General features: G+C 62.7%; 1 protein-coding gene across 1 annotated transcript in view; it reads right to left on the bottom strand.

Annotated features, from left to right (window-relative positions):
- LOC128937675 (uncharacterized protein DDB_G0271670-like) overlaps window positions 1-13,955 on the bottom strand; it is a gene marked incomplete at both ends in the record, with an annotated part of 13,978 nt that extends 23 nt beyond the window's left edge. The window contains 8 exons of the mRNA XM_054277466.1: window positions 1-58; window positions 794-844; window positions 3,051-3,284; window positions 3,612-3,671; window positions 3,982-4,026; window positions 4,276-4,584; window positions 5,138-5,188; window positions 13,881-13,955. The exon at window positions 1-58 is cut by the window's left edge and continues 23 nt beyond it. Coding sequence (XP_054133441.1) covers window positions 1-58; window positions 794-844; window positions 3,051-3,284; window positions 3,612-3,671; window positions 3,982-4,026; window positions 4,276-4,584; window positions 5,138-5,188; window positions 13,881-13,955 — 883 coding nt within the window. The remainder of the gene's footprint in view (window positions 59-793; window positions 845-3,050; window positions 3,285-3,611; window positions 3,672-3,981; window positions 4,027-4,275; window positions 4,585-5,137; window positions 5,189-13,880) is intronic.
- Window positions 13,956-14,212: the final 257 nt, after the last annotated feature.

Here is a 14,212-nt window from a genome sequence, read left to right as displayed (position 1 = left end):
AGGAGGAAGAGGGGCAGGAGGACCAGGAGTAGGATACGGAGGATGAGGAGGAGGAGTAGGAATATTTGAAGGAGGAGGAGGAGGCGGAGGAGGACGAGGAGGAGGAGGAGGAGGAGGAGGAGGACGAGGAGGACGAGGAGGAGGAGGACGAGGAGAACATGGAGGACGAGGACGAGGAGGAGGATGAGGAGGAGGAGGAGCACGAGGAGGAGGAGTAGGAATACGAGGAGGGGGAGGAGGAGGACGAGGAGTAGGAGGTGGAAGACGAGGAGGACGAGGAGGAGGACGAGGAGGAGGAGGAGGACGAAGAGGAGGAAGAGAACGGGAAGGACGAGGAGGACGAAGAGGAGGAAGAGAACGGGAAGGACGAGGAGGACGAAGAGGAGGAGGCCGGGGAGGACGAGGAGGAGGAGAAGGAGGAGGAGGAGAATGAGGAGGAGGACGAGGAGGACGAGGAGAACGAGGAGGAGGAGGAGAAAAAGGACGAGGAGGAGGAGGAGGACGCCGAGGAGGAGGAGGTGGATGAGGACGAGGACGAGGAGGAGGAGGATGATGAGGAGGAGGAGGCGGACGAGGAGGAGGAGGAGGAGAAGAACGAGGAGGAGTACGAGGAGGACGAGGAGGACCAGGAGGAGGAGGAGGACGAGGAGGAGGAGGAGGAGTACGAGGTCTACGAGGAGGTGGAGGACGAGGAGGAGGAGTACGAGGAGGAAGAGAACGAGGCGGAGGAGGACGAGGAGAACGAGGTGGACGAGGAGGAGGACGAGGAGAACGAGTACGAGGAGGACGAGGACGAGGACGAGGAGGACAAGGAGGCGGAGGAGGAGGATGCGGTGGAGGACGAGGAGGACGAGGAGGACGAGGAGGACGAGGACGAGGAGGATGAGGAGGAGGAGGAGGACGAGGAGGAGAAGGAGGACGAGGAGGAGAAGAACGAGGAGCAGGGGGTGGAGGACGAGGACGCAGACGAAGAGGAGGAGGAGGACGAGGAGGAGGCGGAGGACGAGGAAGAGGAGGAGCAGGAGGAGGACGAGCAGGAGGAGGACGAGGAGGAGAAGAACGAGGAACAGGGGGAGGAGGACGAGGACGCGGACGAGGAGGAGGAGGAGGATGAGGGCGAGGAGTACGAGGAGGAGGAGGAGGAGGTGGACGAGGAAAAGGACGAGGAGGAGGAGGAGGACAAGGAGGAGAAGGAGGACGAGGGGGAGGACAACGAGGAGGAGGGGGAGGAGGTCGAGCACGCGGATGAGGAGGAGGAGGAGGACGAGGAGGAGGAGGTGGACGCGGACGAGGAGGAGGACGAGGAGGAGGAGGAGGAAGAGACCGAGGAGGAGGAGGACCAGGAGGACCAGGAGGAGGAGGAGGATGAGGAGGACGAGGAGTAGGACAGGGAGGAGGATGAGTAGGAGGACGAGGAAGAGGAGGAGGCGGAGGAGGATGAGGAGGAGGAGGAGGAAGAGGTTGAGGAGGAGGATGACGAGGAGACCCAGTAGGAGGAGGAGGAGGAGGAGGAGAAGGAGGAGGAGGAGGAGGAGGAGGAGAAGCAGGAGGATGGGGAAGACGAGGACGAGGACAAGGATGAGAAGAATGAGGAGGAGGAGGAGGACGAGGAGGAGGAGGACGAGGAGGACGAGGAGGAGGAGGACGAGGAGGATGAGGAGGATGAGGAGGACGAGGAGGAGGAGGAGGACGAGGAGGAGGACGTGGAAGGGGCATGAGGAGGAGGACGAGGAGGACAAGGAGGACGAGGAGGGGGACGAGGAGGCGGAAGAGGAGGACGAGGTGGACGAGGAGGACGAGGAGGAGGAGGACGGGGAGGATGAGGATGAGGAGGACGAGAACGAGGAGGAGGAGGAGGAGGAGGAGGAGGAGGAAGAGGGGGAGGAGGACCAGGAGTAGGATACGGAGGATGAGGAGGAGGAGTAGGAATATGTGGAGGAGGAGGAGGAGGCGGAGGAGGAGGAGGAGGAGGAGGAGGAGGACGAGGAGGACGAGGAGGACGAGGAGGAGGAGGACGAGGAGAACATGGAGGACGAGGACGAGGAGGAGGATGAGGAGGAGGAGGAGCACGAGGAGGAGGAGTAGGAATACGAGGAGGAGGAGGAGGAGGACGAGGAGTAGGAGGTGGAAGACGAGGAGGACGAGGAGGAGGACGAGGAGGAGGAGGAGGACGAAGAGGAGGAAGAGAACGGGAAGGACGAGGAGGACGAAGAGAAGGAAGAGAACGGGAAGGACGAGGAGGACGAAGAGGAGGAGGCCGGGGAGGACGAGGAGGAGGAGAAGGAGGAGGAGGAGAATGAGGAGGAGGACGAGGAGGACGAGGAGAACGAGGAGGAGGAGGAGAAAAAGGACGAGGAGGAGGAGGAGGACGCCGAGGAGGAGGACGAGGAGGAGGAGGTGGATGAGGACGAGGACGAGGAGGAGGAGGATGATGAGGAGGAGGAGGCGGACGAGGAGGAGGAGGAGGAGAAGAACGAGGAGGAGTACGAGGAGGACGAGGAGGAGGAGGAGGACGAGGAGGAGGAGGAGGAGTACGAAGTGTACGAGGAGGTGGAGGACGACGAGGAGGAGTACGAGGAGGAAGAGAACGAGGCGGAGGAGGACGAGGAGAACGAGGTGGACGAGGAGGAGGACGAGGAGAACGAGTACGAGGAGGACGAGGACGAGGACGAGGAGGACAAGGAGGCGGAGGAGGAGGATGCGGTGGAGGACGAGGAGGACGAGGACGACGAGGAGGACGAGGACGAGGAGGATGAGGAGGAGGAGGACGAGGAGGACGAGGAGGAGAAGGAGGACGAGGAGGAGAAGGAGGACGAGGAGGAGAAGAACGAGGAGCAGGGGGAGGAGGACGAGGACGCGGACGAGGAGGAGGAGGAGGACGAGGAGGAGGCGGAGGACGAGGAAGAGGACGAGCAGGAGGAGGACGAGCAGGAGGAGGACGAGGAGGAGAAGAACGAGGAACAGGGGGAGGAGGACGAGGACGCGGACGAGGAGGAGGAGGAGGACGAGGAGGAGGCGGAGGACGAGGAAGAGGACGAGCAGGAGGAGGACGAGGAGGAGGAGGAGGATGAGGGCGAGGAGTATGAGGAGGAGGAGGAGGAGGTGGACGAGGAAAAGGACGAGGAGGAGGAGGACGAGAAGGATGAGGAGGAGGAGGACGAGGAGGACGAGGACGAGGAGGACGAGGAGGAGGAGGAGGACAAGGAGGAGAAGGAGGACGAGGAGGAGGACAACGAGGAGGAGGGGGAGGAGGTCGAGCACGCGGATGAGGAGGAGGAGGAGGACGAGGAGGAGGAGGTGGACGCGGACGAGGAGGAGGACGAGGAGGAGGAGGAGGAAGGGACCGAGGAGGAGGAGGACGAGGAGGACCAGGAGGAGGAGGAGGATGAGGAGGACGAGGAGTAGGACAAGGAGGAGGATGAGTAGGATGACGAGGAAGAGGAGGAGGCGGAGGAGGATGAGGAGGAGGAGGAGGAAGAGGTTGAGGAGGAGGATGACGAGGAGGCCCAGTAGGAGGAGGAGGAGGAGGAGGAGAAGGAGGAGGAGGAGGAGGAGGAGGAGAAGCAGGAGGATGGGGAAGACGAGGACGAGGACAAGGATGAGAAGGATGAGGAGGAGGAGGAGGACGAGGAGGAGGAGGACGAGGAGGACGAGGAGGAGGAGGACGAGGAGGATGAGGAGGATGAGGAGGACGAGGAGGAGGAGGAGGACGAGGAGGAGGACGTGGAAGGGGCATGAGGAGGAGGACGAGGAGGACAAGGAGGACGAGGAGGGGGACGAGGAGGCGGACGAGGAGGACGAGGTGGACGAGGAGGACGAGGAGGAGGAGGACGGGGAGGACGAGGATGAGGAGGACGAGAACGAGGAGGAGGAGGAGGAGGAGGAGGAGGAGGAGGAGGAGGAGGAAGAGGGGGAGGAGGACCAGGAGTAGGATACGGAGGATGAGGAGGAGGAGTAGGAATATGTGGAGGAGGAGGAGGAGGCGGAGGAGGACGAGGAGGAGGAGGAGGAGGACGAGGAGGACGAGGAGGAGGAGGACGAGGAGAACATGGAGGACGAGGACGAGGATGATGAGGAGGAGGAGGAGGACGAGGAGGAGGAGGAGGACGAGGAGGAGGCGGAGGACGAGGAAGAGGACGAGCAGGAGGAGGACGAGCAGGAGGAGGACGAGGAGGAGAAGAACGAGCAGCAGGGGGAGGAGGACGAGGACGTGGACGAGGAGGAGGAGGAGGACGAGGAGGAGGCGGAGGAGGAGGAAGAGGACCAGCAGGAGGAGGACGAGGAGGAGGAGGAGGATGAGGGCGAGGAGTACGAGGAGGAGGAGGAGGAGGTGGACGAGGAAAAGGACGAGGAGGAGGAGGACGAGAAGGATGAGGAGGAGGAGGACGAGGAGGACGAGGACGAGGAGGACGAGGAGGAGGAGGAGGACAAGGAGGAGAAGGAGGACGAGGGGGAGGACAACGAGGAGGAGGGGGAGGAGGTCGAGCACGCGGATGAGGAGGAGGAGGAGGACGAGGAGGAGGAGGTGGACGCGGACGAGGAGGAGGACGAGGAGGAGGAGGAGGAAGAGACCGAGGAGGAGGAGGACGAGGAGGACCAGTTGGAGGAGGAGGATGAGGAGGACGAGGAGTAGGACAAGGAGGAGGATGAGTAGGAGGACGAGGAAGAGGAGGAGGCGGAGGAGGATGAGGAGGAGGAGGAGGAAGAGGTTGAGGAGGAGGATGACGAGGCCCAGTAGGAGGAGGAGGAGGAGGAGGAGAAGGAGGAGGAGGAGGAGGAGGAGGAGAAGCAGGAGGATGGGTAAGACGAGGACGAGGACAAGGATGAGAAGGATGAGGAGGAGGAGGAGGACGAGGAGGAGGAGGACGAGGAGGATGAGGAGGATGAGGAGGACGAGGAGGAGGAGGAGGACGAGGAGGAGGACGTGGAAGGGGCATGAGGAGGAGGACGAGGAGGACAAGGAGGACGAGGAGGGGGACGAGGAGGCGGACGAGGAGGACGAGGTGGACGAGGAGGACGAGGAGGAGGAGGACGGGGAGGATGAGGATGAGGAGGACGAGAACGAGGAGGAGGAGGAGGAGGAGGAGGAGGAGGAGGAGGAGGAGGAAGAGGGGGAGGAGGACCAGGAGTAGGATACGGAGGATGAGGAGGAGGAGTAGGAATATGTGGAGGAGGAGGAGGAGGCGGAGGAGGACGATGAGGAGGAGGAGGAGGAGGAGGAGGACGAGGAGGACGAGGAGAAGGAGGACGAGGAGAACATGGAGGACGAGGACGAGGAGGAGGATGAGGAGGAGGAGGAGCACGAGGAGGAGGAGTAGGAATACGAGGAGGGGGAGGAGGAGGACGAGGAGTAGGAGGTGGAAGACGAGGAGGACGAGGAGGAGGACGAGGAGGAGGAGGAGGACGAAGAGGAGGAAGAGAACGGGAAGGACGAGGAGGACGAAGAGGAGGAAGAGAACGGGAAGGACGAGGAGGACGAAGAGGAGGAGGCCGGGGAGGACGAGGAGGAGGAGAAGGAGGAGGAGGAGGACGAGGAGGAGGAGGACGAGGAGAACATGGAAGACGAGGACGAGGATGATGAGGAGGAGGAGGAGGACGAGGAGGAGGAGGAGGACGAGGAGGAGGCGGAGGACGAGGAAGAGGACGAGCAGGAGGAGGACGAGCAGGAGGAGGACGAGGAGGAGAAGAACGAGGAGCAGGGGGAGGAGGACGAGGACGTGGACGAGGAGGAGGAGGAGGACGAGGAGGAGGCGGAGGAGGAGGAAGAGGACGAGCAGGAGGAGGACGAGGAGGAGGAGGAGGATGAGGGCGAGGAGTACGAGGAGGAGGAGGAGGAGGTGGACGAGGAAAAGGACGAGGAGGAGGAGGACGAGAAGGATGAGGAGGAGGAGGACGAGGAGGACGAGGACGAGGAGGACGAGGAGGAGGAGGAGGACAAGGAGGAGAAGGAGGACGAGGGGGAGGACAACGAGGAGGAGGGGGAGGAGGTCGAGCACGCGGATGAGGAGGAGGAGGAGGACGAGGAGGAGGAGGTGGACGCGGACGAGGAGGAGGACGAGGAGGAGGAGGAGGAAGAGACCGAGGAGGAGGAGGACGAGGAGGACCAGTTGGAGGAGGAGGATGAGGAGGACGAGGAGTAGGACAAGGAGGAGGATGAGTAGGAGGACGAGGAAGAGGAGGAGGCGGAGGAGGATGAGGAGGAGGAGGAGGAAGAGGTTGAGGAGGAGGATGACGAGGCCCAGTAGGAGGAGGAGGAGGAGGAGGAGAAGGAGGAGGAGGAGGAGGAGGAGGAGAAGCAGGAGGATGGGTAAGACGAGGACGAGGACAAGGATGAGAAGGATGAGGAGGAGGAGGAGGACGAGGAGGAGGAGGACGAGGAGGATGAGGAGGATGAGGAGGACGAGGAGGAGGAGGAGGACGAGGAGGAGGACGTGGAAGGGGCATGAGGAGGAGGACGAGGAGGACAAGGAGGACGAGGAGGGGGACGAGGAGGCGGACGAGGAGGACGAGGTGGACGAGGAGGACGAGGAGGAGGAGGACGGGGAGGATGAGGATGAGGAGGACGAGAACGAGGAGGAGGAGGAGGAGGAGGAGGAGGAGGAGGAGGAGGAGGAAGAGGGGGAGGAGGACCAGGAGTAGGATACGGAGGATGAGGAGGAGGAGTAGGAATATGTGGAGGAGGAGGAGGAGGCGGAGGAGGACGATGAGGAGGAGGAGGAGGAGGAGGAGGACGAGGAGGACGAGGAGAAGGAGGACGAGGAGAACATGGAGGACGAGGACGAGGAGGAGGATGAGGAGGAGGAGGAGCACGAGGAGGAGGAGTAGGAATACGAGGAGGGGGAGGAGGAGGACGAGGAGTAGGAGGTGGAAGACGAGGAGGACGAGGAGGAGGACGAGGAGGAGGAGGAGGACGAAGAGGAGGAAGAGAACGGGAAGGACGAGGAGGACGAAGAGGAGGAAGAGAACGGGAAGGACGAGGAGGACGAAGAGGAGGAGGCCGGGGAGGACGAGGAGGAGGAGAAGGAGGAGGAGGAGAATGAGGAGGAGGACGAGGAGGACGAGGAGAACGAGGAGGAGGAGGAGAAAAAGGACGAGGAGGAGGAGGAGGACGCCGAGGAGGAGGACGAGGAGGAGGAGGTGGATGAGGACGAGGACGAGGAGGAGGAGGATGATGAGGAGGAGGAGGCGGACGAGGAGGAGGAGGAGGAGAAGAACGAGGAGGAGTACGAGGAGGACGAGGAGGACCAGGAGGAGGAGGAGGACGAGGAGGAGGAGGAGGAGTACGAGGTCTACGAGGAGGTGGAGGACGAGGAGGAGGAGTACGAGGAGGAAGAGAACGAGGCGGAGGAGGACGAGGAGAACGAGGTGGACGAGGAGGAGGACGAGGAGAATGAGTACGAGGAGGACGAGGACGAGGACGAGGAGGACAAGGAGGCGGAGGAGGAGGATGCGGTGGAGGACGAGGAGGACGAGGAGGACGAGGAGGAGAAGAACGAGGAACAGGGGGAGGAGGACGAGGACGTGGACGAGGAGGAGGAGGAGGACGAGGAGGAGGCGGAGGACGAGGAAGAGGACGAGCAGGAGGAGGACGAGCAGGAGGAGGACGAGGAGGAGAAGAACGAGGAACAGGGGGAGGAGGACGAGGACGCGGACGAGGAGGAGGAGGAGGACGAGGAGGAGGCGGAGGACGAGGAAGAGGACGAGCAGGAGGAGGACGAGGAGGAGGAGGAGGATGAGGGCGAGGAGTACGAGGAGGAGGAGGTGGACGAGGAAAAGGAGGAGAAGGATGAGAATGATGATGAGGAGAAGAGGACGAGGAGGACGAGGACGTGGAGGACGAGGAGGAGGAGGAGGATGAGGAGGAGAAGGAGGACGAGGGGGATGAAAACTAGGAGGAGGGGGAGGAGGACGAGCACGCGGATGTGGAGGAGGAGGAGGACGCGGAGGAGGAGGTGAACGAGGACGAGGAAGAGGAGGTGAACAAGGACGAGGAGGAGGACTAGGAGGAGGAGGAGGAAGAGGCCGAGGAGTAGGAGGACGAGGAGGACCAGGAGGAGGAGGAGGATGAGGCGGAGGAGCAGGAGGACGAGGAGGAGGAGGAGGATGTAAAGGAGGAGGAGTAGGTGGACGGGGAGGAGGAGGAGGCGGAAGAGGATTAGGAGGAGGAGGAGGAGGAGGAGGAGAAGGATGAGGAGGAGGAGGAAGAAGAGGCCGAGGAGGAGGATGACGAGGAGGACCAGGATGACGAGGAGGAGCGGGATGAGGAGGACGAGGAGGAGGAGGAGGAGCAGGGGGTGGAGGAGGAGGAGGAGCAGGAGGACGAGGAAGATGATGATGAAGACAAGGAGGAGAAGGACGAGGAGGAGGAGGACGAGGAGGACGAGGAGGACGAGGAGGATGAGGGGGACGAGGACGAGGAGGAGGAGGAGGACGAGGAGGAGAAGGAGGACGAGGAGGAGGAGGACGAGGAGGACCAGGAGGAGGAGGAGGACGAGGAGGAGGATGAGGAGGAGGAGGATGAGGCGGAGGAGGAGGAGGACGAGGAGGAGGAGGAGGACGTGGAGGAGGACGCTTAGGAGGACGGGGAGGAGGAGGAGGCGGAAGAGGATTAGGAGGAGGAGGAGGAGGAGAAGGAGAAGGATGAGGAGGAGGAGGAGGAAGAGGCCGAGGAGGAGGATGACGAGGAGGACCAGGAGGATGAGGAGGACAAGGAGGAGGAGGACGAGGAGGAGGAGGAGCAGGGGGTGGAGGAGGAGGAGGAGCAGGAGGACGAGGAAGACGATGACGAGGACAAGGAGGAGAAGGACGAGGAGGCGGAGGACGAGGAGGACGAGGAGGACGAGGAGGACGCGGAGGAGGACGAGGAGGACGAGGAGGAGGACGAGGACGAGGAGGACGAGGAGGACGAGGAGGACGAGGAGGATTAAGAGGACGAGGAGGAGGACGCGGAGGGGCATGAGGACGCGGACGAGGAAGAAAAGGAGGAGCAGGAGGAGGATGCAGTGGAGGACGTGGAGGACGAGGAGGACGAGGAGGACGAGGACGAGGAGGACAAGGAGGAGGAGGAGGACGAGGAGGAGAAGGAGGACGAGGAGGAGAAGAACGAGGAGCAGGGGGAGGAGGACGAGGACGCGGACGAGGAGGAGGAGGAGGACGAGGAGGAGGCGGAGGACGAGGAAGAGGACGAGCAGGAGGAGGTCGAGGAGGAGGAGGAGGACGAGCGCGAGGAGTACGAGGAGGAGGAGGAGGAGGTGGACGAGGAAAAGGACGAGGAGGAGGAGGACGAGAAGGATGAGGAGGAGGAGGAGGACGAGGAGGACAAGAAGGAGAAGGAGGACGAGGGGGAGGACAACGAGGAGGAGGGGGAGGAGGTCGAGCACGCGGATGAGGAGGAGGAGGAGGACGAGGAGGAGGAGGTGGACGCGGACGAGGAGGAGGATGAGGAGGAGGAGGAGGAAGAGACCGAGGAGGAGGAGGACGAGGAGGACCAGGAGGAGGAGGAGGATGAGGAGGAGGAGGAGTAGGACAAGGAGGAGGATGAGTAGGAGGACGAGGAAGTGGAGGAGGCGGAGGAGGATGAGGAGGAGGAGGAGGAAGAGGCCGAGGAGGAGGATGACGAGGAGGCCCAGTAGGAGGAGGAGGAGGAGGAGGAGAAGGAGGAGGAGGAGGAGGAGGAGGAGAAGCAGGAGGATGTGTAAGACGAGGACGAGGACAAGGATGAGAAGGATGAGGAGGACGAGGAGGAGGAGGACGAGGAGGACGTGGAGGAGGAGGACGAGGAGGACGAGGAGGATGAGGAGGACGAGGAGGAGGAGGAGGACGAGGAGGAGGACGTGGAAGGGGCATGAGGAGGAGGACGAGGAGGACAAGGAGGACGAGGAGGGGGACGAGGAGGCGGACGAGGAGGACGAGGTTGACGAGGAGGACGAGGAGGAGGAGGACGGGGAGGACGAGGATGAGGAGGACGAGAACGAGGAGGAGGAGGGGGAGGAGGAGGAGGACCAGGAGTAGGATACGGAGGATGAGGAGGAGGAGTAGGAATATGTGGAGGAGGAGGAGGAGGCGGAGGAGGACGAGGAGGAGGAGGAGGAGGAGGAGGACGAGGAGGACGAGGAGGACGAGGAGGAGGAGGACGAGGAGCACATGGAGGACGAGGACGAGGAGGAGGATGAGGAGGAGGAGGAGCACGAGGAGGAGGAGTAGGAATACGAGGAGGAGGAGGAGGAGGACGAGGAGTAGGAGGTGGAAGACGAGGAGGACGAGGAGGAGGAGGCGAAGGATGATGAGGAAGAGTAGGAGGTGGTGGAAAAAGAGGCGGAGAAGGTGGAGGTGGAGGAGGAGGACGAGGACGAGGAGTAGGAGGAGGAGGACGAAGAGGAGGAAGAGAACGGGAAGGACGAGGAGGACGAAGAGGAGGAGGCCGGGGAGGACGAGGAGGATGAGAAGGAGGAGGAGGAGAATGAGGAGGAGGATGAGGAGGACGAGGAGAACGAGGAGGAGGAGGAGAAAAAGGACGAGGAGGAGGAGGAGGACGCCGAGGAGGAGGACGAGGAGGAGGAGGTGGATGAGGACGAGGACGAGGAGGAGGAGGATGATGAGGAGGAGGAGGCGGACGTGGGGGAGGAGGAGGAGAAGAACGAGGAGGAGTACGAGGAGGACGAGGAGGACCAGGAGGAGGAGGAGGACGAGGAGGAGGAGGAGGAGTACGAGGTGTACGAGGAGGTGGAGGACGAGGAGGAGGAGTACGAGGAGGAAGAGAACGAGGCGGAGGAGGACGAGGAGAACGAGGTGGACGAGAAGGAGGACGAGGAGAACGAGTACGAGGAGGACGAGGACGAGGATGAGGAGGACGAGGAGGAGGACGAGGAGGAATACAAGGAGGAGCAGGCGGACGAGGAGGAGGAGGAGGACGAGAATGAGAAGGAGGAGGAGAAGGAGGAGGAGAAGGAGGAGGAGGAGGAGGAGGAGAACGAAGAAGAGGAGGACGAGGAGGACGAGGTCGAGGAGCACGAGGAGGAGGAGGAGGAGGAATACGAGGAGGAGGAGGACGAGGAGGAGGAGGAGGAGGAGGAGGACGAGGAGGAGGAGGAGGAGGCCGAGGAGTAGTAGGAGAACGAGGAGGAGGAGGAGGAGGACGAGGAGGACGAGGAGGAGGAGGAGGACTGGGAGGAGGAGGAGGAGTACGGGGAGGACTACGAGGAGGTGGAGGACGAGGAGGAGGAGTACGAGGAGGAAGAGGAAGAGGAGGAGGAGGACGAGGAGGACGAGGACGAGGACAAGGAGGACGATGAGGACGAGGAGGAGGAGGACTAGGACGAGGAGTAGTAGGAGGACGAGGAGGAGGAGGAGGATGAGAATGACCAGGAGGAGGAGAAGGCGGAGGAGAAGGAGGAGGAGGAGGAGGAGGAGAACGAAGAGGAGGAGGACGAGGAGGACGAGGTCGAGGAGCACGAGGAAGAGGAGGAGGAGGAAGAGGAGGACGAGGAGGAGGAGGAGGACGAGGCGGATGAGGACAGCGAGGAGGAGGATGAGGAGGAGTACGAGGAGGACGAGGGGTACGAGGGGGACAAGGAGGACGAGGATGAGGAGGAGGAGTACGAGGAGGAAGAGGAAGAGGAGGAGAAAGACGAGGAGGACGAGGAGGAGGACGAGGAGGAGGAGGAGAAGGATGATGAGGAAGAGTAGGAAGAGGTTGAGGAAGAGGAGGAGGAGGTGGAGGAGGAGGAGGAGGAGGACGAGGACGAGGAGGAGGAGGAGGAGGACGAAGAGTAGGAGGAGAACGGGAAGGACGAGGAGCACGAAGGGGAGGAGGCCGGGAAGGACGAGTAGAATGAGAAGGAGGAGGAGGAGAATGAGGAGGAGGACGAGGAGGACGAGGAGGACGAGGTCGAGGAGCACAAGGAGGAGGAGGAGGAGGAATACGCGGAGGAGGAGGACGAGGACGGGGAGGAGGAGGAGCAGTACGGGGAGGACTACGCGGAGGTGGAAGACGAGGAGGAGGAGTACGAGGAGGAAGAGAAAGAGGAGGAGGAGGACGAGGAGGACGAAGTGGAGGAGGATGACGATGAGGACGAGGAGGAGGAGGAGGAGGCCGAGGAGTAGTAGGAGGACGAGGAGGATGAGGAGGACGAGGATGACGAGGAGGAGGAGGAGGAGGAGGAGAAGGAGGAGGAGGAGGAGGAGGAGAACGAAGAGGAAGAGGACGAGGAGGACGAGGTCGAGGAGCACGAGGAGGAGGAGGAGGAGGAAGAGGAGGACGAGGAGGAGGAGGAGGACGAGGAGGATGAGGACAACGAGGAGGAGGATGAGGAGGAGTACGAGGAGGGCGAGGAGTACGAGGAGGACGAGGAGGACAAGGAGGAGGAGGAGGACGGGGAGGAGGAGGAGGAGTACAGGGAGGACTATGAGGAGGTGGAGGACGAGGAGGAGGAGTACGAGGCGCAAGAGGAAGAGGAGGAGGAGGACGAGGAGGACGAGGATGAGCAGGAGGAGGACGAGGAGGAGGAGGTGGAGCACGAGGAGGAGGAGGAGGAGGAGAAGGGGGAGGTGGACGAGGAGGAGGAGGAGGACGAAGAGGACAAGAAAGCGGAGGCGGACAAGGAAGAGGAGGACGATGAGGAGGAGGAGGAGGAGGAGGTGGAGGAGGAGGAGGAGGAGGTGGAGGAGGAGGAGGAGGAGGTGGATTAGGAAGAGGAGGAGGACGACGACGAGGAGCACAAGGAGAAGGTGGACGAGGATGAGGAGGAGGAGGACGAGGAGGGTGAGGAGGCCGAGGAGGACGAGGAGGAGGAGGAGGAGTAGGAGGAGGAGGAGGAGGAGGAGGAGGACTAGGAAGACGAGGAGGAGGATGACGAGGAGGAGGAGAACGACGAGGAGGAGAACGAGGAGGAGGAGGACGAGGAGGAGGAGGATGAGGAGGAGAAGTACGAGAAGGAAGAGGACGAGGGGGAGGAAGACGAGGAGAACGAGGAGGACGAGGAGGAGGACGAGGAGGACAAGTACGAGGAGGATGAGGACGAGCAGGAGGAGGACGAGGAGGATGAGGAGGAATACAAGGAGGAGCAGGCAGACGAGGTGGATGAGGAGCACGAGGTGGAGAAGGAGGAGCATGAGGATGAGGAGGAGGAATATGAGAAAGAGGAGGAGGAGGATTACGAAGAGGAGGAGGACGAGGAGGAGAAGGAGGACGAGAAGGACGAGGAGGAGGAGGAGGCCGAGGAGAAGTAGGAGGACGAGGAGGAGGAGGAGGACGAGGATGACGAGGAGGAGGAGAAGGAGGAGGAGGACGAGGAGGAGGAGGAGGAGGAGAACGAAGAGGAGGAGGACGAGGAGTACGAGGCGGACGAGGAGGAGGAGGAGGAGGAGGAGGAGGACGAAATGGAGGACTAAGACGATGAGGATGAGGAGGAGGACAAGGAGGTCGAGGAGCACGAGGAGGAGGAGGAGGAGGAAGAGGAGGACGAGGAGGTGGAGGAGGACGAGGAGGATGAGGAGAACGAGGAGAAGGATGAGGAGGAGTACGAGGAGGACGAGGAGGAGGAGGAGGAGGATGAGGAGGAGTACGAGGAGGACGAGGAAGACGAAGAGGAGGAGGAGGACGGGGAGGAGGAGGAGGAGTACGGGGAGGACTACGAGGAGGTGGAGGACGAGGAGGAGGAGTACAAGGAGGAGGAGGAAGAGGAGGAGGAAAACGAGGAGGACGAGGACGAGCAGGAGGAGGACGAGGAGGAGGAGGAGGACCACGAGGAGGAGGAGGAGGAGGAGAAGGAGGAGGTGGACGAGGAGGAGGAGGAGGACGAAGGGGACAAGAAAGAGGAGGCGGACAAAGAAGAGGAGGACGAGGAGCAGGAGGAGGAGGAGGAGGACGATGAGGAGGAGGAGGAGGTGGAGGAGGAGGAGGAGGAGTTGGAGGAGGAAGAGGAGGAGGACGAGGACGAGGAGCACAAGGAGGAGGAGGACGAGGACCAGGAGGAGGAGGACGAGGAGGGTTAGGAGGACGAGGAGGAGGAGGAGGACGAGGAGGACGAGGAGGACGAGGAGGAGGAGGAGGAGGAGGAGGAGGAGGATGAGGAGGAGGAGGACTAGGAGGAGGAGGACGAGGAGGACGAGGAGGGGGAGTAGGACGAGGAGGACGAGGAGGAGGATGAGGTGGAGGACGAGGAGGAGGAGGAGGACAAGGAGGACGAGGAGGAGAAGGAGGCCCAGGAGGAGG

The sequence above is a fragment of the Melozone crissalis genome, unplaced genomic scaffold, assembly GCF_028551555.1.
Source record: "Melozone crissalis strain CALT ecotype California unplaced genomic scaffold, PUWL_Pcris_2 ptg000021l_1, whole genome shotgun sequence".
NCBI lineage: Eukaryota > Metazoa > Chordata > Aves > Passeriformes > Passerellidae > Melozone > Melozone crissalis.
The sequence above is the reverse complement of the archived record's forward strand: the minus strand, read 5'-3'. Positions and strand labels throughout refer to the sequence as shown.